Source organism: Perissodus microlepis, chromosome 5, assembly GCF_051167445.1.
Source record: "Perissodus microlepis isolate ML-2025 ecotype Zambia chromosome 5, ASM5116744v1, whole genome shotgun sequence".
In the NCBI taxonomy this organism is placed as follows: Eukaryota; Metazoa; Chordata; class Actinopteri; order Cichliformes; family Cichlidae; genus Perissodus; species Perissodus microlepis.
The window spans coordinates 14,610,728-14,638,420 of record NC_140465.1 but is presented as its reverse complement, the minus strand read 5'-3'; the positions used below and the strand labels follow the sequence as shown (position 1 = coordinate 14,638,420).

At 41.8% G+C, this 27,693-nt stretch overlaps 1 protein-coding gene across 1 annotated transcript; it reads left to right on the top strand.

The window, feature by feature from the left end:
- On the top strand, positions 1-27,693 carry LOC146386885 (uncharacterized). Its single transcript, XM_084927280.1, has 4 exons — positions 1-481; positions 606-888; positions 1,022-1,648; positions 27,580-27,693. The coding sequence occupies exons 1-4, from the start codon at positions 150-152 to the stop codon at positions 27,691-27,693; spliced, it is 1,356 nt and encodes a 451-aa protein (XP_084783406.1). The 5' UTR covers positions 1-149.

Below are 27,693 nucleotides of genomic sequence, written 5' to 3'. Positions count from 1 at the left end.
ATGCTTGCCACAGTCACCAATCTTTGAACACAGGGAACACACCTGGCGTCAGTCACTACACACAACGACTCAAAATTGAAGACACCTGTTGCTAATGATGTGACCCCACCTATAAAAGCATAGTTTGGTGAAGATGCCAAACAATCACAATGGATGAAGGCATTCGAGCGTGCGGAAGGAGAAGAGCTGCAGGCCAAAGAGGAAGAGGGGTTGAGATCAGAGGAGGAAGAGGTGAAGGCCTAAGAAGAAGAGGAGTTCGGAGTAGAGGAGGAAGAGAAGGAGGCCAACAAGAGAGAGGAGAAGGTCCAGGTGGGAGAAGAAGACAACCTCGCACCATCATAACAGATGATATGCGAGCAACAGTAATTGATCATGTCATTGGCCATGGCATAACAATGGCTGAAGCGGGACGAAGAGTACATCCAAACCTGAGTAGGTTCACCGTGGCCACCATTATCAAGGCATTTAGACAACACAACAGGTATAGTACGCTATTGCTTTCTTTGTCACACTACAGTTTTGCAGGCCTGTGAAAGTGGTCTGTTACTTTACATGTAGTTTTACATATAAATCAGTCAATTGACAACACATGTTTCTTTCTTTAGAGCTGAAAGGATGCCACATAGAGGTGGGAGGGTTGCCATATTCACAGCGGCACAAGAAACCCTCATTGCAGATATGGTCTGTGAGAACAACTGCATTAGACTCCGAGAGATCAGAGACAAAGTCATTGCAGATAATGTAAACTTTGAGAACATTGATGCTGTCAGCGTGTCCACAATAGACAGAGTTCTCCGGCGCCAACAGATGAGGATGAAACAGGTCTACAGGGTTCCCTTTGAGCGCAACTCTGCGCGACACATAGAACAACGTTACGAGTATGTGCAAGTACGTATACATCCATGTCCACAGTACAGTTAGTGGACATACTGTGTTGCTTAGTGGCCTACATTACTTCTGGACAATACTGTGCTACCTGATTGACCGTTCTGAACACCTGTACGCTTTTCCATGTTCACAGAGGATAATGCAGTTGGACGCGATGGCCAGACCCCATGAGTACCTCTTCCTGGATGAGGCTGGCTTCAACCTCCAGAAACAAAGGCGAAGAGGCCGTAACATCATTGGCCAAAGAGCCATCACTGAGGTTCCTGGCCAACGGGGGGGTAATATTACTCTTTGTGCAGCTATGGGTACGGAGGGGCTTGTCCACCGGCATGCTGTCCTTGGGTCTTACAACACCCAACGTCTCCTCACCTTCCTAGAGGAGCTAAAAGACATCCTCCTGGACCGTCAACAACACCATCCTAGGCTAGCACATCACATGTATGTGATCATTTGGGACAACGTCCGCTTCCACAAAACACACCAAATCAGAGAGTGGTTCACCACCAACAGTGACCACTTTTTAAACGTCTGTCTGCCACCCTACTCCCCTTTCCTGAACCCTATAGAGGAGTTCTTCTCATCATGGAGATGGAAGGTGTATGACAGACAGCCATACACAAGAGAGAACCTCGTACGGGCAATGGAGCTGGCCTGTGCTGACATCCCAGTGGAGGCCTTCCAGGGATGGATTCGCCATTCCAGGGCGTTTTTTTTCCCGCGGTGCCTAGCAAGGGACAACATAGCCTGTGATGTGGATGAGGTGATGTGGCCCAATGCAGCTCGGCGACATGATGCCGCACAGTGACTGTGTGTAATACTGTAAAAAGACCGTGTAGACAATAAAAAAAGACTTCACACCCTGATCATGTTTCCGAGAGTACTGTTGTGTGCGATAGATTCTGTTTTTGCATTGAGTTGTGTTACAGTAGTGTACGTACATGCAGGATGTTTTTATAGATTTATAGTCTTCATGTGAAACTCACAAATCTAAATGCCTAATCCTCTGCAGGGTTCTATGACGATCCGTCACTGTACAGTTTATAAAAATATGCATTGGCAGTTATGAACCAAAGAACCTTCTCACAAATTGAGCATTGTGTTTTCAATTGTTTTGCTGTAGTGTGTAATGCTGTGTATAGTGTTTACAGTTTTGACAGCTTCGAGCTGCTCTCTTGGTGTGGGAGTTTGAGTTTTGCAGTAGGAAGGTGTGGTTGTGTTTATGTAGCTTTAGAGAAGGGTGTTGTGTTTGGACATTGGGGGACCTGGTGGTAACATTTGTGACATGTGTTTTAGCATTTGAGAAAAACTGTAACACATAGTGAGTGAGAAAGGTGACTGAAGAAGAAATATTCAGTGCATCATGGGAATCCCCCAGCAGCTTACACCTCTTGCAAACTTAATAAGGGAGGGTTCAGGCTCACCTGATCCAGCCCTAACTATACGCTTTACCGAAAAGCAAAGTTTTAAGCCTAATCTTAAAAGCAGAGATGGCGTCTGTCTCCCGAATCGAAACTGGAAGCTGGTTCAGAAGAGGGGCCTGAAAACTGAAGGCTTTGCCTCCCATTCTACTTTTAAATACAGTAATTCATTACAGTAGTCCAGCCTAGAAATAATAAATGCGTGAACTAGTTTTTCAGCATCACTTTGAGACAGAATATTTCCAGTTCCAATACAGTACAATAACTTCAGTTTTTCTGAATTTAGAAGCAGAAAATTAGAGGTCATTTAGGTCTTTATGTCTTTAAGACATTCCTGCAGTTTAACTAATTGGTGTGTGTTATCTGGCTTCATGGACAGATAGAGCTGGGTGTCGTCTGCATAACAGTGAAAATGTATACTATGTCTTCTAATGATACTGCCTAAGGGAAGCATGTATAATGTAAACAGAATTGGTCCTAGCACTGAACCCTGTGGAACACCATAATTAGCCTTGGTGTGAGAAGAGGACTCGACATTTACATGAACAAATTGGAGTCTATTAGATAGATTTGATACAAACCACTGCAGTACCTGTAATAGCTACAGCATGCTCTAATCAATCTAATAGGATATTATGGTCAACAGCAGAAGCAGAGAGTCCACTGTCAGAAGTCATAAAAAGATCATTTGTAACCTTCACTGAAGCAGTTTCTATACTGCGATGAGCTCTGAAACTTGACTGAAACTCTTCAAATAAGCCACTTCAAATGTGTCACTGTTTTCACTTGATGTATTTGCTCAAATATTTTTTTTCTATATGTTTATTTTTAACGAGTTGCAGTTTGGTTGTCATGTTGTATCCATCTGCCTTGACTGGAAAGCAATTCCAGTCAACTCCTGCTGGTTTCACCTGTGGCATTTATTAATTTGTTTATTCATATTAATTTATTCTTTGGTGAACATGCTCAACCATTAGAGTGTGCTGTGATCATATGCATTTTTGCGTATGACAAATGAAGATATTCCCAATTAATGCTTTTCAGGTGGTACTGCATGGTAGATCAATATCTGACTGTAGTTTTCTGTGTTCAAATTCGTTCAGTTTGACAAGATTCCCAACACCACTAACATGCAACCACGACAGTGCCTCCACCATGTTTTACAGATGGCTCCATCAGACCTGTTGTTATTGACTTTAAGTCTAAATCTTGAGTAATTTGGCACATGTCAGCCTTTTTCCCACGTTACCCTTCCTTAAGAATGACTTCTTGACAGCCACCCTTCCATCGAGAGCATTTCTAGTGAGTGGATTTTTTTTTCGTTTTCCTAAGAACGTGACTTTTAGACACTGTTAATCTGCTGCAGATATGAATTTTTAGGCCTGACACTTTTGTTCTTTACATTTCTAGTTTCCTCACAGTTTTTGTAGAACACATTGCACACCACACATAGGTATGCCACATTTTCAGCTAATAGCACTGTGGGCATTATCCAGCTAGCCATTGTCCAATTCTGGGGCAATATTATTACTACTGCAAAAATGTTTTTATGCCAATCAAGTTATATTATCCTTGAAATATTGTGGCTTCAATTAAAGAAATGAGAAAGAAATGATGCAGTTTTGAAATAGGCTACTTATAATTAAGTGTGTAAAGATGTAATTTAATATTGGTTCTTTACTAAGTTGTTTTTTATGTGTAGACACAACATTGGTTCATCCCTTGATTAAGGTGCCTTTTCATCCTTGAATGTTTCATAGATCAAAGTAATGTATTGCATTTCTGTTTAATTACATTACAGTTTCAATTGTGCTATTACTTGCACTACAAAGGATCTTCAGTTATCTGAATGCTGGGCGGATAGAAGGAAACAAACATTTTTCATCCCACAAAGTTGATTCTGTTCATCTGGACGTAGCGTTTTTAGTGGGAGAAACGTTTCGTCACTCATCCAAGTGACTTCTTCAGTCTCAGCTGACTGCAGGTTTCCCCAGCCTTATAAACAGCATCGTCTTGATGCATTCTCAATGGGCAATATTATTACTACTGCAAAAAAATAATTTTATGCCAATCAAGTGACGAAATGTTTCTCCCACTGAAAATGCTACGTCCAGATGAACAGAATCAACTTTTGTTGACTTATAAAAAGTACATTGAACAATGACTGAAACTAGCACCACTGACGGTACAATGGGCTGGGAGGTCAGTTCCTTGATCATTAAAATGCAAATTCTCATGACCATTGATCAACAACTACTGATGAAAGTCTATTGATCAAAGACCACTGATTAATGGCCATGAGTATCACAGAGAGTTGGGGAATGGCTGCAATCACAGCATTGTAAGATGGTGAAAGATGTACCCTTGGGTCCCCTCCTTGATCCAGAGATGGTCTTTCCCTTTTCACGTAAACGGCCTCCTTTACTCCGCGCTCAAACCAGCGTTCCTCCCTGTCCAGGATGTGTACATCCTCATCAGTGAAAGAGTGTCCACTGGCCTGTAGGTGCAAATAGACTGCAGAGTCCTGGCCTGACGAGTTAGCTGAGGAGTTGTTTGGTTTCCCCGATGTATAAATCCTGGCAATCATCCTGGCACTCAACAGCGTACAGTATGTTACTCTGTTTGTGTCGGGGGACCCGATCCTTGGGGTGGACCAATATTTGGCGCAGCGTGTTTTGGGGTTTAAAAGCCACAGAGACCCGGTGTTTAGAAAAAATGCATCTCAACTGTTCCGATACTCCTGACACATACGGGATCACTACAGGTTTTAGTTTAGGAAGTAGTTGTCCTTCTCTCCTGGATCGGCTGGAGCTTTCTTTAGGTGCCTTTCCCGATTTGACAAAAGTCCAGCTGGGATAACCACATTTACTCAGGGCCTTCTTGATGTGCTGTTCTTCTGCTTCCCTGGCCGCTGTGTCTGTGGTGTTCGCTCTGTGTTGTAGCATCCTAATGACACCCAGTTTATGCTCCAGTGGATGATGAGAGTCAAACCTTAAATACTGATCTCTATGTGTAGGTTTACGGTACACATCAGCTTTTAGATGTCCCCCAAAAATAAGGGCCTGTAGAACTGACCCTTGTATCTGAAGTAGGTGGAATGAAAACACAGTTCCAAAAGCAAACACACTTGGTCGGTGCTGAGAGTGGTTCTGTTGCTCAGGTTGGTCAACAACAGGATCAAGGAACTTCCCAGCCCATTGCTCCTTCTATGGTGGTCTCAATCATTGTGCAATGTACTGTTTATAAGGCTGGGGAAACCTGCAGTCAGCTGAGACTGAAGAAGTCACTTGGATGAGTGACGAAACATTTCTCCCACTGAAAACTCTACGTCCAGATGAACAGAATCAACCTCTTGGGATTTATTTACCGGTCTTGACTTTAATTTGTGTGCCGGAGGAGAAAAATGGTGGAAGGAGTTGAGATATGGACATAAATGTAATTTTTATTGAAAAAAAGGACATGAGCATAATGGTAAAGGGGAAACTACATCCAAGACAGAAACAACCAGATTATTCTGCTAATCCAAGATTTATTCCTTACAAGCATCAGCAGAGCCAGTGTGCTAACACAAACCTAGCCAAAAACTCAGAGTGATTTTTTTTTAAAGCTGAGTGAATGCCAAGCACAGCCCAGCAGCCAAACCCTTAACTTAAACAGGTAACAAAGACAGCGATGAGCAGTCAGGCATGTAGCCTCTTTTCCTACTTGTTTCTACTTTCTAAAGTAGTGGCTAAGTACTCTGGTGATCACTTTGAAGTCCCTTTGAGCTTTTGTGTTTTTGGCTTTGTGTTCATATGCAAACACTAGAAGAACAATTATACGTCGAAGTTGTGTTGTTGTGTGGAGCTAAGACCTGTAGGTTGTTTCAGATGATTTTACAGACTAATAAGAAAGTAATTCTGGTCATGTAGACAGTTGCCCACTATTTATTTTTTACTTTTTAAACTGCAGTCGAAATGTCCAGCACAAGAAAAATGTAAATCAATTAACAAAGAAACACATCCACTGGTTCTGCTAGGAATTCAGTTAAGAAACAAGGTAACAGACGGAGGTTGCAGCACAGTCAAAGGGTACTTCACTAACACCAGTTTGTATTTTATTTTATTTTATTTTTTAAACTAAGTTTATGTCATACCCCGAAAGAAAACATCCAGCCCCCAAGGTATCAGTTAATCACCTATAGTGACTCATTTAGCCTGGAGGAGATAATTTTGCATAGTGTTCCTATAACACACCAGCTCCTAGTACAGCAAGGCTAAAAGCATTGAGAACTGACCAAACATCAAAATATCCCTTACCAATAGTACATTGACTGCACATAGCTTGGAGGACTGTGCTGAATCAACCCTGTTCACTGAGCAAGACAAAGGCCTGCCACACCTGGTGCAAACCCTTTTGTTACCTCAACACCTCCCACTAATGCACCCACTATTCTCAGTACTGCTGATTCCCTGAGGGACCTGGGAATTCCTATACTCTATATGTAATGAGTAAGATGTAATACATTACTTTTCTTGTGTAATGACATAATGTCGTAATGAAACAGTTCAAAATAATAACTGATGACTGAACAGGGACTCTTCATCTGACAGAGGAATGACTGTCATATATAAAAATATAAACAGATTAAAAGTCACTGGAAAACGTATCAAGAATGAAAACATAAAAAGCAAAGTGACAAAACTAAAAAGAAGAGAAAGACAGCGAGGGGTGAAGAGGAATGGCACCCCATTGGTTCAAGGGCACGATTACAGAACTTCTCATCCAAACCCTTTTACATAGAGCTTCATAATCGCAGAAGCATTACTTCAAAGGAGCATTACTTCAAGAGACATGGAGACTCACCATAAGAAATCCATATCCTCTCACCCCCTAACACCAACCCAAGGTCCCAGCTCTCTCCCATCCTGCCTGAGGCATTAGATGTGCCCAGAACCATCATGACTGTTTCTCAGCATCCAACTTATCCTATCTCTTCAGTTTCTTTTCTTTACAATTTCTTTTCATTCTATATGAAAAATGTTAGAAAAAAAATGCTTCTTATAACTTCTGGTGGACATTTGAGCTCAGAAAAGGAGATGAAAGGTGAAGACTGGGCAGACGGAGAGAGTCAAGAGGGGCAGTTTGGCTCCGGGCGGTGATGCTGACTTGCTGCCAAGTGAGTATGTGTTCAAGTGTGAAAGTGTGTGTCAGACAGGCCGTTGGCTGGCCAAGCGAAAACAGGCTTCTGTTTTTGAGTCAAGCTGAGTCATGCCACCTTAAGCAAACAGAGAGCACAGACCAGAGCCTTGTCCTTATGCACAGACACGCATGCATGCACACACACTTTCACACACGCAGAATGCAATGGTAACACGTCAACATCTTACAGGTCTAAACAACCTCTCTGCTTTCTGCTATGTCTCTGTTTGGCTTCACCACATTACCGTCTACAGCACTTCACCAGTGACCTATACTGCACAACTGGAGCACTGGGCTCATGATTGAAAAACCCAATATGAGGACATTTACTCATCTGGGGGGAAAAAAACTCTCGTGAAGGTAGATCCATGAACAAAACTCCATTGTTGTCCATAGCCAGTAAAAGCAGTGAGAAATAAGGAGGGGGTGACACAAATAGGAAATAGGACAGAAATAGGAAAATCAAATATGAGAAAAATAGCTTTCAGAAAGAATTATATCCAAATTTAACATTTTAAAGGGGAGGTGACATCCAGAAACACATATAGACTCATACCACCTTGTGGGAACACACAGGAAGGGGCGCCTTGTCTGCATAAACACTTATTTCCTGTCCTTCGTCAGCAAGAGCTGCTATTGGACTATTGTCTGTGTATATGTGCATTACTGACTAAAAGAAAAGAGGCCGGACACAGTAACAGCAGTGTGGGTGTGTTGTGATGGCAGAAATTCAAACAGAAATGGTCCAGTTGACTTAAACACCAGACCTAGCCCTCAGCAAGTGTAAAGGCAATTGGGGGGGTCAACCGACGGGCAGCAGCACGGGTTAGGGTAATATCCCAGAGACTGTTTGGGTCATAACGCTCTTATTACCATGACAACCTCAAAGCCCATTTCCCTTCACTGCTTGTTGCTTTGGTTTAGTTACCCACCTGCTGTCCGGCTTGGGGAAAAGACAGCTTCCAGACTCAGTCAAACTGCAGCACATCAGAGAGCCCCACCAAAAACGCACAATTACAAGCAAGGCAGGATCTCAAAGCGTGTTATTTTTTTATTCACATGTGAAAGGAAAGACTTGAAATCTAGCTGTCACTTCATTTACTGCAGAAATTTAAACCATGCTTATATCGTGCTTACCGTAACATGTGGTAAATTACTGTTAGCAGCGCAATGAAGTGATATACACATGACTACATGATTGTGTTGGTCCTTGTTCCTCTGGCACTATTGTGATCATTTGTGTTTCAAGACAGAATATCTCATCGGATCTAAATTAAATGTGTTTTTTTTCCTCAGAATCAGTGTAATCTGTGCTTTGTATTTATTCATACAGGACATTGCTAACTGATGTTATTGTAAGCATGTTAGCATGTTGACATTAGCACCTAGCTCGGAGCATACATGGAATAGTGATTGTTCAGTGTAGCCATCATGATGTTATGAAATAGTTTCTGGACTAATTTTTAAAGCTTCTAGTTGTCCCTTTTGTCTCTTGCCATCTTGTTTTCTGGAACCAGAGGAGATCTGAATGAGAGGTTGGTGTACTAATTAGTGTGGGTGCTAATTATTTCTAACATACTAATAAAATAGAATTTCACCTGCCATCCAAGAAGTCTGTATACTGTTGTTAGGGAAATTAACTGCACATCAAACCGTGTTTGTCCAATAATTACACTTAATTATTAAGTCAGAGTTCCATATGTCATGATAGTGTCTTTCTTTACCTGGCTAAGTCACTGCTTACTGATGTCGTCGAACACATTACCTGGCCGGCAGTTTTGGTTTAAAATGGTTTAAAAAGCACTAAATTCACTTATTTTCTTGTATTCTGAGCATGTTTTAAGTACAACATAGAGTCTCTGCTGGGGTTTATGTTTTATATGTGCACATTTTAAGCCATACCTTACCAAAACCGGTGAAAGCATGCAAAGTGTGTATCACAATGCACATGTATTATTCAGAAAACGTGTAAATTTCTTTATGCTTGGTTTTAATCTGCTGCTTAGTCTGTTTTACATGGTGGGAACTGCAGCTACTTGCACACACATAAACAACCAGTCAACTAATTTCTTCGTGTCTTATTCTAAATGAAATTTTGTGGCGCTGTAATGATCCCAAACAAAATTTCATTTTCCTTCTTTTGTTCTATTGTTCAGTAAGTCTTGCACCTAAGGACTGAACATCTGAACTTCTGTCTCGATGAGTCATAAGCCTCACTCCATTATCAGCCTAACGGAGCTAGAAAGTGACCAGCAGGCTACAGCTATCTTGGTGTCCTATCTGTTTCTGGGGAAGGTGGGAATGAGGCTATTCTCAGTTGCCTGCCTTGCCCTGGTTCTCCTTGGGCTGAGCCGTTAGATAGGATGGCATCTGCAGAGATAGGGGGAAAGAGGCAGCTCCACAGACAGCTGGTAATGATGTCCTCTCACACACTGCACCCTGTGGATAATGGCTGTGTCGAGGCCTGGCGCACAGAGCGAGATGAAGCAGAATAGCCGGCATAACCGAGTCCAGGGTGCAATTGAGTGAACTGCCTTGTCTAGTCGTCTTGCTCCGATTCTAGGCTACCGTGGGTAAGTCAGTCTAGCGTATAGCTCATTTCACACTGTGATTCTCTTTCTCCTATCTAGATCTGCTGCCTGCCAGATTCAGTTAAGAAGAACACAATTAAGCATTTTTCTTCCAGATGTGAAAAAAAGTTATAGAATTGGATAACTTTTCTCAATGATGTTTTCAATTGCACAGCTCAGCTTGGCCTCTTTTCCAACCGTGTAATAATAGCAACTTTTCAGCCAGAATATATGCATCTGTTTCATCCTTCTGACAGAGTCTAAAGGCTGCCTGAAAGCAGCATTTGCAAGGTGCATGCTCCTACTCAAAAACATTTTATTTTGTGAAATTCTCCTTGGGGAGGAAGAATAAGGTTGTATGATTCACTGCTGATAAAAAAAAAAAACCTAGACTGCACAATGGCTGGTAATAGCCTCACGTCTGTCAGTGCTCTCCTTATAAATTTCCTGTATGCCCTCTCCCTGTGACAGTGAGGAGCAGAGCCACAGTGTCAGCTGCTTCATGGATGAGGACATCATGGAGGCCCAAGAGCCAGATAGCTCAATTACACAGTACTGCTATTCTGTATTACTAACGACAGATTGACTGGTCAGATGGAGATATTTAAAGGTGCACAGACACACACACACACACACACACACACGCGCGCGCACACACCTCGCCCTGTGCATCAAATCCTCAGTTAAGCCCAGCTGCCTTATTGTGGTGCTGAGCGTGTGTGTGCTCGTGTTTCCTCTGTCAGGCCCGGCAGTGGACGGTGCTGACCTGCTAGGCAGAAGAGAGGAGGAGAAGGGGAGTGGAAAAGCCAATTAAAGGAAAGATCACTTGTGTGTCTGCTGGAGTGTCTCTGAGAGCCTCTCACGGTTAACCTTTCCTGCTGGAGAGTGAGAAAACGAGAGAGGAACGAGGGAGAGGACGCAGAGGAAAAACCAGCCAGGGAGATCAGGCGTTTCGACTTTAATGGTCCCTCAGTGTTAGAGTGAAGCTGGTTAATTTGCCTTTCCTTTTTCTGGGTGCTGCAGGGTTTAGCTTTCTGTCGGGCCATTGTTGTGTGAGGAACTTGTGCAGGAATAATAGAGGCAACACAGATGTCAGATATTGCATGTGTGTGCTGCTGAGGAAAGCGTGTGTTGGGCGGTTAGCCGTTTTCAGATTCTACTGTGGGTCGATTTTAACACGGTCCTGGAGTCAGAAGTAAATTATATAAACTCTTCATGAGCTACTGTTGTCTTGCTGAGGGTGTGTTAGAAAGCAGAAGTGCTTAGCGTGTGAGTTCTTACTATTAAGCACTTGTGATTGCGAGTCCAAATGTATGCTATGCATCACAGCGGCGGAGGACAACACAAATTGGGGTTAAATTAATGGGGGGAGCATTGTGTGTATGTGTGCGAGTGCGGGGTGGGAGGGGCGGATGAGGCAGTGCTGCGACTGACAGTGTGTGGCAGCATAAATTGGGGTTAGATTAATGGGATGCAGATCTGCCTCTGTGCTCTGACCCTCATCAGGGTAGAGATGAGTTGTGTGTCTCAATTAACCTCAGCAACACAGAGAAAGCATACATATAAACATGGACATACAGAAATCAAGATGCTGCTGCTAATACTGCTCTGTCAGCTTTTTAGGGATCGCTAGAGATGAGGCCAAACAAACACTGCATTCAGAGGAGTTTGATGTGCTTTTCAGTTTGTGTTTAAGTTGGAAGGAAATCTCCTCTCCTCCCCTCACCTCTTTAATTGTATGCATGGCATGTAGATCCCTACAGTGCTGCCAGAATGATTGCAATTAAAGGGAATCCCTCTTCCATCCCCCCTCCACCACTTCACTCTACACATGAACACACACCTTTCTAGTCCTCCCTCGTCCACTGACGGCGGTGTGAAGTAGCACCAGCCAGACTCAAGTAGGCTTAATCAGACTGGAGAGTCACAAATATACTTTCTCCATCCATCCTTCCACTGACTGCTGCTTTCAATAGACCGAGCCTCACTTTCTAAATATAGATGACTGAAAAGTAGAGACAGAGAGATGCTTTACATATAGATTCCAGTGATCAAAGTCCAAATAGGATACTTTTTTCCCCATTAAAAAATACAATATTATGTAGCAAGTTTCTGTTTTTGCTGGTTACATGCCACATGTTATCGCTTGAAAGTGCAAGATTGCACAACACCGGCATGTGTTATCACGATCATATTGTGGACATTGAGAATTGAAATGAAGGTCTGCGTCTTATCGGGTCAAAAGGAATGGCATTGCTCCTCCGACTGGTGGGAGACAGAATTGCATGAGAGTGAGGCGAGTAAAGGTGAGAGGCAAAATTAATACAGAGACACACGGCAATGGAGACGGCATAGATATTTTAGTTTGTCTCTAAATGATATTAGCATAAAAGAGAAAGGAAGATGTATTTCATGTGTGGTTATTATTCTACACTGCTTGCACGAAGACAGTTGGATGCCCTCTTTTCTGCCACAAAATCCCAAAAGCATGCAGATCGTGACATGCAGGAGAGGGAGCGTCAGAGAGCGTTTTGGTATTCCTCCCTGTTTCTGTGTGGCTGGCCCGCTGACTGGCCCAGATGTTGGCTAATTAACACCAATGTTAAAGATGCTCTTCATCAGGATGATTAAATAATCAAATAATTAATTTATTAAGCAGGGGCTTGCACTGCCTGCTATGATCTCTGGCACAAAGCCTGGTAAAAAAAAAAAAAGAAGAAGAAGAAGCGGTACAAGAGGGTGGAGGCAGAAAAGCTGAGATACGGTATGTTTGAGAAAAGTGTGTTTTAAAACTCTGACACTCACGTACAATTTTAGGCAAACTGTGGTGTCTCGCACTAAAGGAGAGGACTCCCATTCCCCGTGTGCAGTGACGGTGTTAGGCAGCCCAAACGTAGACTTGGGCCTCCGTATTTTATACGTTTCATTATGTTCTGAGGCAAATGAAATTAAAAACCAGTCAGTTGCAGTGTGCAAAAGAGAGAAAAAAAACCCTCTTTGTATCTGTAGAAGTGTGTTAGAGAAAGAGATTATCTCTCATTACTCGGAGAGAACATTGCCCCACGTTAACACAGTCGGACCAGACAGATAGATGGAGCACAGATATGAGCTGAAGCAGGCCAGCAGGGAGGAGAGACACAGAGGAATGAGGGAAGTGACAAAGATGTTTCATCATGGTTATTTCCACTGGTGCAAGGTGGTAGCATTAACTGGGATGGGGGGGGAATGAAGGGTTGGTGGGGGGGTTAGCGTGTGCCACCTTCAAACAAAGCCCCGTGTACCTCATGCACACACTCACGTTCACACTAACACACACGTCCGGGCTTCCGCAGCTCTCATTTTAAACACTCCTTTAGCCATAATCATTTTCATATAATTCACTTTCATACAATTCCTTCTCCTAATCATTATCAGGCCCACTAACGTCTTAATGACTTCATAAATTTAAGCTATAAAAAGTAATGGAGAAAGACAAATGAGATAATTAGGAATAAATCTTAGTGGAAAGCCATTTATCAAAACATGGAGAGGCCCTGAATATTCCCCACCATTAGGCTCTGCTGTAATTAACACGGGCTCTCAGTTATGAAGGAAACCTGGTAGCAGAGATATTAAGATCCAAAAGCCTCACTGTTATTAAATTGACCGATGAATCTGCGACGTATAATATGATGTGGATTATTAGGATCCTTTTTAATTAAAAAGAGCGTTAAGATTTTTTTTTTTTTTTTGATATTTAAATTTTTAACGCTTTAATGGTGGCTTGAACTCATCTCTCTGTGGTTATGGTGCAATGAGACGAAGAGAGAGAGGGAGAGAGGAAAAAAGAGAGAAAGAAAATGAAACGGGGGAACGAAAGTGAGTGAATAAGTGTGTGTTTTGGTGTCTGTGTGGTTGGGGCAGCGAGAGCAGCAGCAGCAGCAGCATCGGAGGGAAAAGTAATCTCACACTCGCACTTTCATATTCTCCTTTGGTGAAGACTGTGTAAGTACATGAGAGAAAATGGAATTCTAATTTAACAAACTCTTAACTAATGCATATACGGACTAATGCATATACAGACAAGACACTATTAATTCGTATTATCTTTAAAAGAGCAAAATGTAATGTAATGGTTTGCTCTGATTAGTCAGAGTACGAATCACATCCAGTGCTTTATTTAAAATTAAAAAACTATATTTCTGCGCTCGTCTCTCTCAGTGCTCTCTCTCTCCCTCACACACACACACACACACACACACACACACCTCCTCCTTTGTCCTCCCAGTCCAGTCGGCCTCCACACTTTCAAAAGGATGTCACAGGAAAAAGTGAGGGATTTTCCCTTTTTTCCCCCTTCTCTCTCTCTTTGACCTTCAATCTGGGTCTGGTTCTTGAACAATGGGGCCTCTTTAAGATTCATCATATCTGCGTTGATTTTCATTATCGCCCTTTGAAAATGTATTTATTCTTTCTGTGAATTACTGTATTTTAAAATGATATGAATGTTCTGTATTTGGCAAGATAGCATATTCCTATTCGTATTTAAAGGCATAGTGCTCATAACGCAAGCCCTTTTGAACCGGCAGATATTGTTACTGAGATGAAACTATTTTTTTTTTACTTTAATTATTCCTGTTTATTGGACTACTGGATATGCAGCCTTGAAGCTTTGTATGCAGATAAAAGGTAAAGAGGGCTATGGTTTCTTATAGGATGCTCTGCGGTGATGTGTGGAAGCTGCACACTACTCTTCCTGGTTGAAGACAGTTAGTAGGTTTCACCCTATAGAATGCTTTTGGGAGGAGGGAGTGCAGTCTACTGCCTTATGCAAATTATCTTCATATAAATGACATGCCAACCTCCAATCACTGACCAATTAATGACCTTCGGGGGCATCTTGTGACAAATCAACGGCACTAATTTATACTTGACAGGTCCCCTGGTGCGTGCCGGCAAAGTTCACGCGAGTGTGCGAAGCTCAGCTTGAACCAGTTGAGCTCATTACCATGGAAACCCAGATTGGGGTGCGGGACTGTGTCATCGCAACTTGCTGATTGTTTGTTTTTCATTTTTTTCTAATCTAATATCCCAGCACGTGTCTAACAAACGTGCGTGTTTGTTTCCTCACATCGGTCTGTTTTTTCTAGCAAACCTGACCTCTGACACACACTGCACTGTGTCAGCTCCGTTAGCCTCTGTTATGTCCAGTCTGTCATTGTAGGCTGTGTCTATTTCTGCTCAGTGTGTGTGCGCGCGTGTGTGTGTTTCTCATTCACTCCCTAACTGCCTTATCAGACTTCTGCACCAGCAGCTCTCATTAGAACATTAATTGAAAAAGTGTAATTAATCCAGAAAGGTGGTGAGACTGGACTGTGGCCAGAGAGAGAGAGAGAAAGAAAGTGTGGTGGACAGACAGTTGGGCGTTGTTTAGTATGACCCAACACTGCCCCCTGTTGTTACTTCACTTTGTGGCTGTTGGTCTCTGTAGGCTGGACAATATTGCTCCTGCTTCTCATTTTATTTACACAAAAATAAATAATCTTTATTTTGCAGTGTGGACACTGACAGGGACTTTTTTTTATTTTCCCTGACCTCTAGTGATAATCGTGAATTTATAAAAAAGGAATAAACACATCTGCACAGCCAGGGCTGGTCTGGAAAATGGAATTCGGTCTTACACTGCAGATTAATTTTAAAGAGCTTAGTTGTTCAAAATGATAATTGTTGTGTTTTTTTTCCAAAAAAGATAATTGCAAAACCCATATAAGCTTTCTTTATTAAAATAAATAAATACATTCTATATATGCACACGTGAAGACCCCAGAGAGAAAATGTATTTTCCTGCTTGATGGTGGTCATCTTCAAACACAGAGCAATATATGATTGAAAAAGAAGAAGAAGAATAGCAGATATAAATGAAGAGAGGTGTCTCATTCTTTTTTCTTCATACTCCCCGTGGAGAGGAGGAGGAGGAGGAGGAAGATGAGGAGCTGAAAGAGAGGGAGAAAGAGGAGCAGAAGGCCTGCTCTATTATTCTAATCCTTAGTTGTGTCTGAGTGACCTTTGGAGGGATGATTGTTTCTCATTTAGGAGTGTGAGGTGTGATCTTCCCACCCGTTTGATCCCACTCACCTGACCTTTGTAAATTGGCTGTTAAGCATATCACAACTCGACCCTCATGCCTCACACATGGCCTGTTAATACACACAAGCTGAGCGGCTGCACCCTCATAAGTATTTAGGCACTTGGAGTCACACTTGCACAGCAGAGACGCGCGCGCGCTTGTTTTTCTTGAGACGGTGGATGTGATTTCGTACCGTGGATCGTTTAGTGTAAAATTAGTCAGATAATGGTTTATTCAAACTCTCTTGATGTAAAAAAAGAGGGATTGCCTGCAGGATTTATACATATGGGATTTTTTTTTCTAAGTCTTGCACATATTCACACGTTTTTGTTAAAGAATGATTTCTATGCATATGTGGGCCATCAAAAAAAATGACAGCGGGGAAAAAGACCATAATAAAAATTTCTCCATTGTGCCAATCACCTTTTCTTGGCTTGGTTAATGAGTGGCAAAGCTGAATGGCAGCGAGGTGATTTTTCCATCTTACTGATGAGAGGAGAATTAAAGCCCACAGCTTGGGGTCTGCAGCACCATTACAGAAGAAGACGGGAAGAAGGTCTGAATTCATTTGGCCTGGCCACGATTCTAATTAACAACTCAATCCCACACAGCCATGGAGAGAGAGCCAGGGAGAGGCTGGCAGGGAGGGAGCTCCTATAGTGCGTGGAAGCATCTCTGTGGTCTGGAGAAACATCACAAAGATTGGCTCATCTTTAATCACACATTGTAATTTTGCATCCTTTCTCTATTTCTGTCCTTTCTATTATATTCTAAGCTCTTCCATGTTTACCTTACCTTCCAATCAGCTGCCTCTACCTGACCTCATCCAGCACTGTGTTGTCCAGACTGCGCAGTCTGCTATGCTTCCTGTGGTTTCCTAAAGCTGCGGGCTTATGGGCGACATTTCCCTGGATTAAAAGAATGATTTCATTAGCCTCCATGGGTGTCAGGTTTCATTCGAGGGATTAAATCCTGCAGATTAGAGACCAGGGCTATTCTCCAGCACGTCATTAATATCTAATAGCACGGGAAATGTAATTTGGAAAGCCTGTCTTTCTGATTACTAAGCAAATGTATGCTCTGCTCTTTAAGACCATAAATTGGGCTTTGAACACTGTCTCCGTCCAGGGTTTAGCCCTCATCCCCAGGCGGGGTTGCGCTGATGGTCTCCCTCACAGGCAGCCTGACTCAAGCACGACTCAGGAGAGTTAAATCACGTTCTGCAACTTTTATTTTGCAGAAAGCAACGCTGATCAGTTTTTGCCTAAATCACTACCTAAAATTACAACCTTAGAGATTCACTAATCACAAAAGGATTGCGAAGCTGTGTCGGTCAAAGCACTCTCCTCCCGTCTCAAGGGAGAGCTCGCTCTGGGATCTGACTTCAGCACCAGTGAGGATGCTTCCTTCCTCTTTTTTCCCTCGAACATTGGATCTCTGTGCCATCATCCCCGCGCCGGCCCCGGCCAGTCCCCACAGAGGCCTCCTCAGAGTGCCGTGCGCCTCCTGTCAGTCAGAATGCCACTCGGCACCCTCCCTCGCTGATGAAGTACGGACAATGGAGAACAAGGTGGGCGCAAGGGGAGCGAGCTGACTTAATGAGCCAATTTCTCAGATAATAAGATTGGTGGATATGCTAATATTTCTACCTTAAGGAGATAATTATGATGTAGAAGATAGAATATTTTATCTTAAAGCGACAGTGTTCTGGTCCCAAACCCATCTGCAGCTTTTTTTTCTCTCTCTCTCTCTCTCATGGACGGTACGGGGGGGGTTAAGAATAGTTTTCTGTGTTTGAGCTGTGGGACAGCAGAAAAACAATGCCAACAGAGCCTTGATGCTTTTAGTGTGTCGTGTGTTTTGGGGGGGACTGAGCCTTTGATCATGCTCAGCATTTGACACAAGGAGGAGAGGCAGGGGACTTTCTGCCTTCATAAATATTTATCTCGTTACTGCGGGCTAAAACTCACAGAAGAAAGGATAAAGCGATATCAATTGATCTTTATTGTTAATTGACCCAAAAGTATACTCTTGAAAACTGAACAACAAAAACACTGTTCGTCCTTATTCTCCTGCCGTCCCCTCCCTCTCGTGTCTTAGTTTCTGATACAAACTCGGTGAACTTCTTTTTTTCTGTCCTCGGGCTCCTGTAATAACTGGCTGGTAATTTTGTTTTTGTGTTTAACTTTCTTATCGACACAAATTCCCTACTTCAATTCCCCAAATGGCACATGCTCTGCCACCTTAATGTGTATAACTAGAGGTTAAATGATAAAATGTGTTATTGAAATGTAGGCCTGCTGATTACGGCTGCAGTTCGCGGCCCGTTCCAAATAGCCAGGGGCAGATGGGGTGGGGGTAAGGGGGGGATTGGGGCCTTGTGGGTTAACAGTTTAATAAAGGGGGAGGCAAAGAGAGAGAGAGAGGGAGTGAGTGCTGCTAGTCTAACTCGCTCCCCTCTCTCTCACTGCTCTTTCACTCACTCACTCAGTCTCTCCCTCTGCCCTGTGTTTTACCATTTTAATTAGGCTATAACAAGCTCAGTCGTGTAATTAAGAGCTCAGCTGGACCAGAAAACAAGTCAGCCATTAGCCCCGACCAGCCCAGATCACCCACAGCAGCTGCTAAGCTAAAGCAGATAAAACACACAACATACCCACATATGGAAGTGTCACAGAGTGGAGAAATCACTCCTGTTCTACTTCTTGAAAACTTCACCTGTTTGAAAAAAAAAAAAAAAAGTAAGACTCCACTGGTACTGTAGCAGCTTGCACAAATATTTTGACAAAAAAAAAAAGTTTTCACATCAGCCAAGATTTCAACCAGCCCTAGGTTAAACCTACACACATCGACGTGACACCATGCATGTACAGACACACACATATACTGTGAAGAAGCTCTGCAGTGACAGCTATCCCCCAGGTGTTTTGTTTCACAGAAACACTTTATTTTCTTTGTTCCTAAAACAAAGTGCAAAGTGACAGTGACAGCACAATGGCCTTTTTTTTTTTAATAGAACACACACACGCACGCAAACACAGAGCGCGTGTGTCTGTGTGAGAGAGAATTACGCATACAGATCTCTTTATCAGACTGATGGATGTGAGCAGCTCCCTCACCTCCTCTCGGCGAGCGCTGCTGCCTTTTGTGCCTCCCCCCAGTGCCGGCGATGCTTAATAGAATTCATGTATATGTAAAGACTCTTGCATCCTATTATGTACAATAAACTGCTTGCTTTATCCGTGGCAGCACCTGGTGAGTGGCACAATCTGCCAAACACACCCTTTTCCAAATCAAATTTATTTAGTTAGACCTCCATTCAAACCCACTCATGTAAGCTATCATGTTACACTCTGATCTGAATAACTACAGGCGGGAATCTAATTCATTTCATATTCACAGCACTGCTGCACCCAGCCCTCTTACAGGCCTGTATCAGTAAATTGTCAATTGTAGATGCTCTGCCACACGACGGTACAATGCAAACAAGGTTAGTTTTCAAACACCTGATTTGAATAAGCTCAACAAGGAAACATATCAAGCCGCGCTGCTTCAATGCTTTTTGTATTGCTTCCAGGAGAGGTGAGGGAGGGGAGGGGTGGGAGAAGCAGACGGAGGGAGGCGCAGGGACACTTTTTGCAAGGCAGGGTGATGCTGGGCCGATAGCACTGGAGGAATGGCAGTTAATTTGAATATGGCACCTGAAGCCACAATGATTATTATCATCACCAAATCAAGGAAATAAATGAGAAGAGGGGCTCCAAAAATAGCGTTCGGAGCCTTTTGTGCACAGCAGGTAGGCCCAGTGGGGGGGAGGTGACGGGAGAGCATTCGCTAGCTCATTATCCAGGGCTGGGCTCAGGGAATGGAGGGATTGAGAGAGAAATTGCATTAATGTGACCATGGACACTCTTTTCAGAGGCATCTCCACTCACCGCACACACGCTCACACTGTCGCTCGCTCTCTTTCTGCTCCTTTCTTTCTCACTGTCTCTCACTCACTATATGCCCTGTTTAATTTGAGTGTTAGCATGAGGTAATTTAGCCATGCTGCTGTCACATGCAATGAGGCCAGGGATACAAGGGGGACTGGGAAGAACAGACTGAAATCATCCCCCCCCCCTGCATGCTGTCCATCTATGCACCCCCTCCTCCCCATTATTTTTTGCCTCACCAACTCTCCTCTCAGTCCGCTGTCCACTTTTCTGCAGCCCTCTCTGTCCAAACCTCGTCTCTCTGCCTGAGGCTACAGGAGATGGTGTTGGTGAGTCATCCAAGCAGTCGTTTGATTCATGCTGCTCCAGGCTCTCATCTCCCCAGAGAAATTACCAGTCATTTTAATCGGACCCATGTCTCTAATTCATTACACAACCCCACTCTGACACGTGCGCGTGCACTCACACACACCAACACACTGAAGACCTCTCAGTCAGATAGCTACCTTCACACAGTCACCTCCATCTTTGGTGTCAAACGGCACTTAACATCCCTGTCAGTCACTCATATTCAGAGGAGAGCTGAAGGAGAGAATGAGAGAAGGGAAATGGGGCGGGGGGTATTTAGCCTGCAACTCATTTCTCATCACTTTCCCACACCGTCTATTAGTTCTCCACTTAGTCCTCTCTCCTGTACCATCTGTTCTTATCTGTCTGCCTTCTTAAATGGCTTCCCTGCTTCTCTTCTCAAATCCCATCACCCCCTTCCATCTCTTCTTTATTTCCAAGTTTCAGGATGAACTAGTTCTTTTGGCGAAGAAAAGTTTACTCTTCAAAAATCATGAGTGTATCAGCCAGGGGACAGAGGCTTGTGGAGTCGCTCCCTGTTCATACGTAAAGGCAATCTGTTTTTTTCTGCATTTGTGGCACCAGTAACTAATAAAAAATCCAAGGTCTTTATGCTTTGTCTGCTGACTCATTTCACTAGTATGCTTATGAAAGCGGAACAGGGCTCTCACTGATGCTTCTTGCAGCATCTGTGATCTTCCTGATGTGACAAATTTCATAAAAATGCCCCATTTTCTCTCCATCTTATGAAGATTCATATTTTTTTAGTGTAGAAAAAACAAGATTTTCTCTTTAGAGAAGTATCACCCACAAGGCTAATACCAAAGGACAGAAATAATGGCCACGTTACATTCATGCAAAATTATTTTCACATTCAAATCGTTTTAGATATCTTCGATATGAATGTATTTAATATATGTGTTAAATAGTAATTTCCTTTATTTTTGATACCTAAAATACTAAAACTTATTATTTTTAAAATGAATGATGTGTAGAAACAGATGTGTCATACTGGAATCCTAAAAGCAACCACACTAAAAAAAAAACAATAAGTGGTATTTTTGTTGTTTTTTTGTATAATGCTACCACTCTATGATGTTGTTCTTGTAGTTCTTTATAACCGGGGTATTCTGCAAGGACATGAAGTCTGTATCACCCAAATGCAGATTAAATCCTGAGCTTCTTTTCTGTTGGTTGCCAGGTTTGCCTTTGTCTGCCCGTTTCAATGGCCTGACTATATTCAGCCCGTATATTGTCAAGGTTTTTGTAAGCTTTTTTGTCCACTTGAGCTATTGTGTAACTGTATTTTACTGGCCTAATAACTATTCAAATTAAAGTATTACAGTCGTTTCTTTCAAATAGGTCTGTCTGTGTGTGTTTTTGTAAAGAAATTTATGCTGCATATAATTTGGTTGGACCTTGCATTGTCCTGATGGTCCTTGGTATCTTTAATAGAAGTTGCCGGAGTTGAGTCTCCGAGTTACAGGAAGTTGACTGAAATGTCTCTGTGTTCCTGCTCTTCTGGAAAGAAAAAAAAAACTATCCATGTCATTTAAATATGTTAGGAATATTTTAATAAAAAGATCCATTTTTGCTGCTTCTTAAAAGCATTTTTTCATGTGTAATGAGATTACTTTAATTCCCAAATGTGTGTAATTGCTTGTTCAGTAAAGCTGGTTTTATTTGAAGATTTTTTTTTATGTTTCACTGGATTTGTGGTCTTTTTAAGAAGGTAATTACCAAACCATAACTATTATTTCTGCACCTGTGTGTGCAGAATGATACATAATATTCTATTAGTTTCCTTACACATTTACTATGTTATTAAAGTGTCTGTTTTTTTAATTATAAAACATTTTATATAAACTCTTTTTAAGTTTGCAAACTACTTGTAAACTAATTTACTGGGTTGTGACTCATAGCACATAAATAACATATGATACTTTCAGTATAATAAGTCAGAGAAGCCTGCAAAGGGCAGAGATATCTGCATGAAGAGACGCTGACAACATCGTACTGCCTGTGACAACAAAAATCAATTAAAACACACGAGCACAACACCCTCTAACACACACACACACAGACACACACACACACACACACATCCTCTCACAGCTGAACAGCAGGGTTCAACCCAGAGCGAAAATACTCAGCTCTGTGCTTGACGTTGTTTCTCTAATTACAGGAGCTTGTGAATACAAAGTATATTTAGTGGCCACTTGCAGGTCATCATCTTCAGCACTACACACATATACAAACACACACATGCGAGTTTGTGTTATGTAATGTATGTTTACTGGTGTCGGGGTGGGGGTGGCAAAGGTAAAACAGCCATGACAGCGTGAATGCCAGACTGGCAGTTTGCTGATGGGAGTAAAGAGAAGGGGAGTGTCAGAGGAGAAGAGGTCACCGTGTTGCAGGTGACTGTGACAACAAGAGAGGCTTCTCCTGGCTTTAATTGGCTCTTTACATGGAGGAGAGGTTCATGGTGAGTCAGTCGTCCATACCCATTCTCTCCTCTCCTCTCCTCTTCTTTTCCCCCTTCTGTCTTTTTCGGAAGAAAGCTGTGATGGGTCACTGATCAGGATTAATGGTTATCTCTCTTTTTTTTTTAGTTTTTCTCCCAGTATTTTATATAAAAAAATCCCTCAGATAATTCTCACTGTAGAAGGAAATTGAAGATACCATGTGGTTAATTGCAGAGCTGATCAGTATAATAACTTGATTTGAACACACAGCCACTTTTCAAATGAAAAATGAAATAAACACCTCTTTTTTTTTTAATTCCCTCCTTTGCACCGGCACCCCCACGCTCCAACCTCCCTTTTTTTCTGAAAGCAAGCCAAGGTGTACAGTTGACAGCAGGCTCTAGTGATTAAGTCCTTTCATTGGTTAATTAGCCCCTACAGCAGTTGCACACAGGCGAGGCAAGCAAGGACTGACTCACCAAACGATCAAAGACACAGCCTGTCAGGAGGCTCAAACACTCTGTGTACCTGTGGGACAGTCACACAGAGGCACGCACACACGATCATACCTGTGGGACAGTCTTTCTCTCTCTGTCTCACGCACACACAGGCGTATGCGCTCATCAAGTCTTGTACCTGTGGGAGATTCCCCGGTGTCTCTAATTCCTGAGGTGATGTGCCACACATACACACAGAGGGAAAGAGAGACCCATTTTTATAAGAGCGCACTCTGAAATACTCTGAGATACTGGCACAGATGAGTGCACGCACACAGACACACTTTGGCTAAACACTTAATCAGCACTGAAATGAGGGTAAGAGTAACAGAGTAAGCATTCTGTTATCCTACAGTGTCTCCTCGAGATAATGCAGATTTTCTAAAGATATGTTACACTGTTGTGGGTGACTTATCTTGAGCTGCGATGGCAGATTTAGGTCTTGATATGAGAAAAAGTTGCTGGCCTGCATCAACTGAAGCATCATGGATGAGAGCAAACAAGTAAAATAAGATTATAATGATAAAGCTGTGATAATTTGTAGCCTTAATACTATTTAAAATTACCATCAGCACCCAATGTCTGAGCAATTCCACTTTTGAGTTGAAAAAAATACTATATAGGCATTTCTTTTGTAAATTTAGCTGGGCTGGAAAGATATTTAAAAACAAATTGTATTAATTGTTGATTTGTATGATAAATTTAGCTGTAGGCTTCTCTTTTTTTCAATTTAATTTATCAATTAAAAAAAATATATATATATATATATATTTTTTTTTGTTGTTGTTGTATATATATACATATATATATATATATATATATATATATATATATATATATATATATATAATTTGTTTAGATTGTGAGTTTTGCATCTCAGATTAGCTATTTGTACAAAATATATTGATAAGCGTTTGTTATTTAAAGAAATGTTGCTTGAAATTACATCTAGCTAGCTGGTATTTAGCTTAGCATTGGAACTAAAAGCAGACAAGACAGCTAGCTTATGGCTAACCAACACCTTGTAGATTTAAAGGCCTGCTAAGGAAAATCCTCAAAGCCTTTTATCAAGGTAAACCTTAAACTTACCATTTATGTATAACTACATTTCTATATGTTAGTTAAACTGGATAATATATTTAGCCTGCATGGTGTATGTGTTTCTAGATGGCAGGGGGTTAGTGTCTTGCAATCTTATATAAAATATAAACAGACTGGCATATGTATAGTTAGGTTTTTTTTGTTTTGTTTTTTTGTTGTTGTTTTTTACCACATTTACCCATTCAAACACAAAACTGATGGCTATAATGCAATTTGAGGTTCAGTGTCTGATCCAATACACTTAACATAAAAATGGAGCCATGCTCAAACCACTCACTGTCTGATTAGTTAACATAGTCAATATGAAGTCACTCAACTTTTGTGAACTCCTGCTTAGAAGCTGGTGAAGTTTGCTTTTTTTGTCCAACTACTTCCTGCTGGTGAAACCAAGCATCACAAGTGAGGGGTGGATCAAACCATGCCACAAACATTCTGCTGAATCATATTTTCTACTCTAAATGGCACACTGTTTTACAAAACAAACACTAGCCTATATTAAATAAGGATATTACTATATTGCTAATTATTGCGGTCACGAAATTATTATAAATTAAGTAAGAATAGCACCAATAATTCTTCGGGCTTTCCGAAGGTCTTTCAAGGTTTTCCTTTGGACACTGGTGACTTTCACTCCTTTTTTGTCCAGTCCTTGTACCTGACCATTTTCAAATGTTTTTTTTTAAAGCTACTTAACCCTAACTTTATTTAACATTAAAAAATGACACCTAACTCATGGAATGGATGAGGGTTGTTTCTACACATAATGTACAACTTAGCAAAAAAGCCACTTTAAATTGTATCTTTAGGGATGTTGTTACCAGCAACCTGTAGCAAAAATATATAGTTTTGCTTTTCCCTGAAAACCTGGCATATCTCAGCACACTGCATAGTTTGTCCTTAACGGATATGAGGAAAGTGTATAAGTGGGGGATAAAAAAAGCCGTGACAGGCCTAAAAAAATCTACCGCAGATGAAAAGCATCTGATTGCCATGTCTTTAGGAAACAGGAAAAAATCCAGCAAAGAGCTGACACAAGACCTGAGAGATGAATCTGGCCTTACAGCTGGTCCATCTACTAAATCATCACTAAAGCCTCATCAGAAATGGTTTCAGAGGAAAGGTGGCTTTAAACTAGCTATTCTTAAAGAAGGACACGGGGAGAAAAGCCTGACGTACGCCAAATTGAAAATCAGGGGCAACTAGTCTGATGGAGTGATGAATCCAAATTTGAAATTTTTGGTTGAAATTGTCATCACTAAAGTGATTATTTGTAGCCATCTGCAAAACAGAGTGGAGGCTCTGTCATGGTTTGAGGCTGCCTTTCAGCCATTGGTGTTGGGGATCTTGATGGAATTGTGAAGGGCATTAACTGAATACCATGAGTGAAAGCATGAATAGAAAAAAACAGAGAGCGGAACACCATCAGCCATAAAATTATTGAACCTGTGGGGGATGATCTTGACAGAAACATTTAAGTACTTAAAAAATGAGCGATTGCTCAGAAATATATAGCATTTGTTATTTCATAGAGATGTATACGTTTTAAATGTTAAAGTTTATAATTATTGGTAAAGACTTACCATTAGATCACAACCCCCTTCTTTTCTACGGCGCTCATTACATGGTGGTTGAAACAGCTGATGAGCAGCTAGCATTTCTCAGCAGGTCACCATGACATTATGTCCTTTACATTCTGTTTTTAAAATAATTTAGCACAGTAAACCCACTTTGTATAACCCTGCGCAAGTTGGTCACTTTCCTCAACATCCTTTGTGACAAACTAATGGTTTGAAATTCTGATTTCAAATGCTGTTGATGGACATCACAAAAGAAGGCGCACACTAAGCATAGCAGCTTTGGTGCTAGTAGCTGGCCTCCAGCACTAAAGAACAGTAATGGTTCTAATTCCAATAAAGAGAAAATCCAAGGTCACACTGTGAACTTCCTCCCCATCAGAAGACCACAAAGACTGGCTGGGAGAGTGCATAATATCCTCACAGCTATTTTTACCCTCAAATTAAAATCTATGACATGTTGAAATGACTGCAGTGTGCAAGAGGGGTATTCAAAGCAGACACTAATGACGCTTATTAATGGCGTGAATGAAGTCTTGACAGGTCGTGTGTCATTCTGCAGGCAATGCTCCACTGGCATAATGGCTAATGTAAGTGGGGATAATTATATATATTATACCCTGTCTTATGGTATTTTGGCAGGAGTATGAGGAGCCAGGCAGTTAGAGAGGAGAGTGAAAGCGCTTGCTCTTTTTGAGACAGAGATGTGCGCGCGTGTGTTTGTGTGTGCACACACGCATGCAGGCATTCACCCCCCACCACCCCCCATCTTCAGCAGTGGTCCAGGGGATGAATAATAGTAAGACAACAGCACCAAACTGTGGTTGGAGAAAATGCCTGCATACAGAGGCAGGTAACAGATAAGCAACGTTTACAGCAAGCTCTGTGTTTAAACGTTCTGTTCCACAGACACTGATCATTTAGTGTTTTAACCGAGTAAAATAGAAAAACACAGGGAGAGAGAGACAAATGGCTTTCTCCGACTGAACAAATGTAGCACACGTGTGATTAAGTATGCACGTGTGTATGATATATTGTGCTTTGCGTGCCTCCTGTGAGGCGGGGAGACAAGTAATGACCATTTAATTCCATGTTTAAATCCCTCAAACCGTGATGCGGAGCCTCATAGATCAGCAGAGAGAATTAGGCAGGTAAAAAAAAAACAGTTAAGCCACTGAACCAAGAGTGGAAACGCTAGTGTGAAAAATAAAAATAAGGATTATTGCTATTATTATAACTGTAACCATTTAAAAAAAAATACTAAAGAGTCTGTCATTGAAAAATACCCTATCAGCACCTTTATGTGAAGGTTCAGCATGCATATGGCTAAGATGATTTAAAAAAAAAGTCAGAGAAGAAGAAGAAGGGGGGGAAAGCAGGACTGCAAGAAATTAAAATAAAATATCTTTCATTTATGAAAGAAATGAGCTTAGAATCTGCTAAAATATACAATTATCAAAACTGCTTAAGTGCACCTGCTGATTCACAATCAGGTCGGAGGAGCTCGGTGCAGCTGGAGTGTCAGGGACAGCTGTGAGGAGGTGGCGAGGAAGAGGAGGAGGGAGGCTGGGGCTGAGTGGATCTTTGTGGATCTGTCCTCTCTGTGA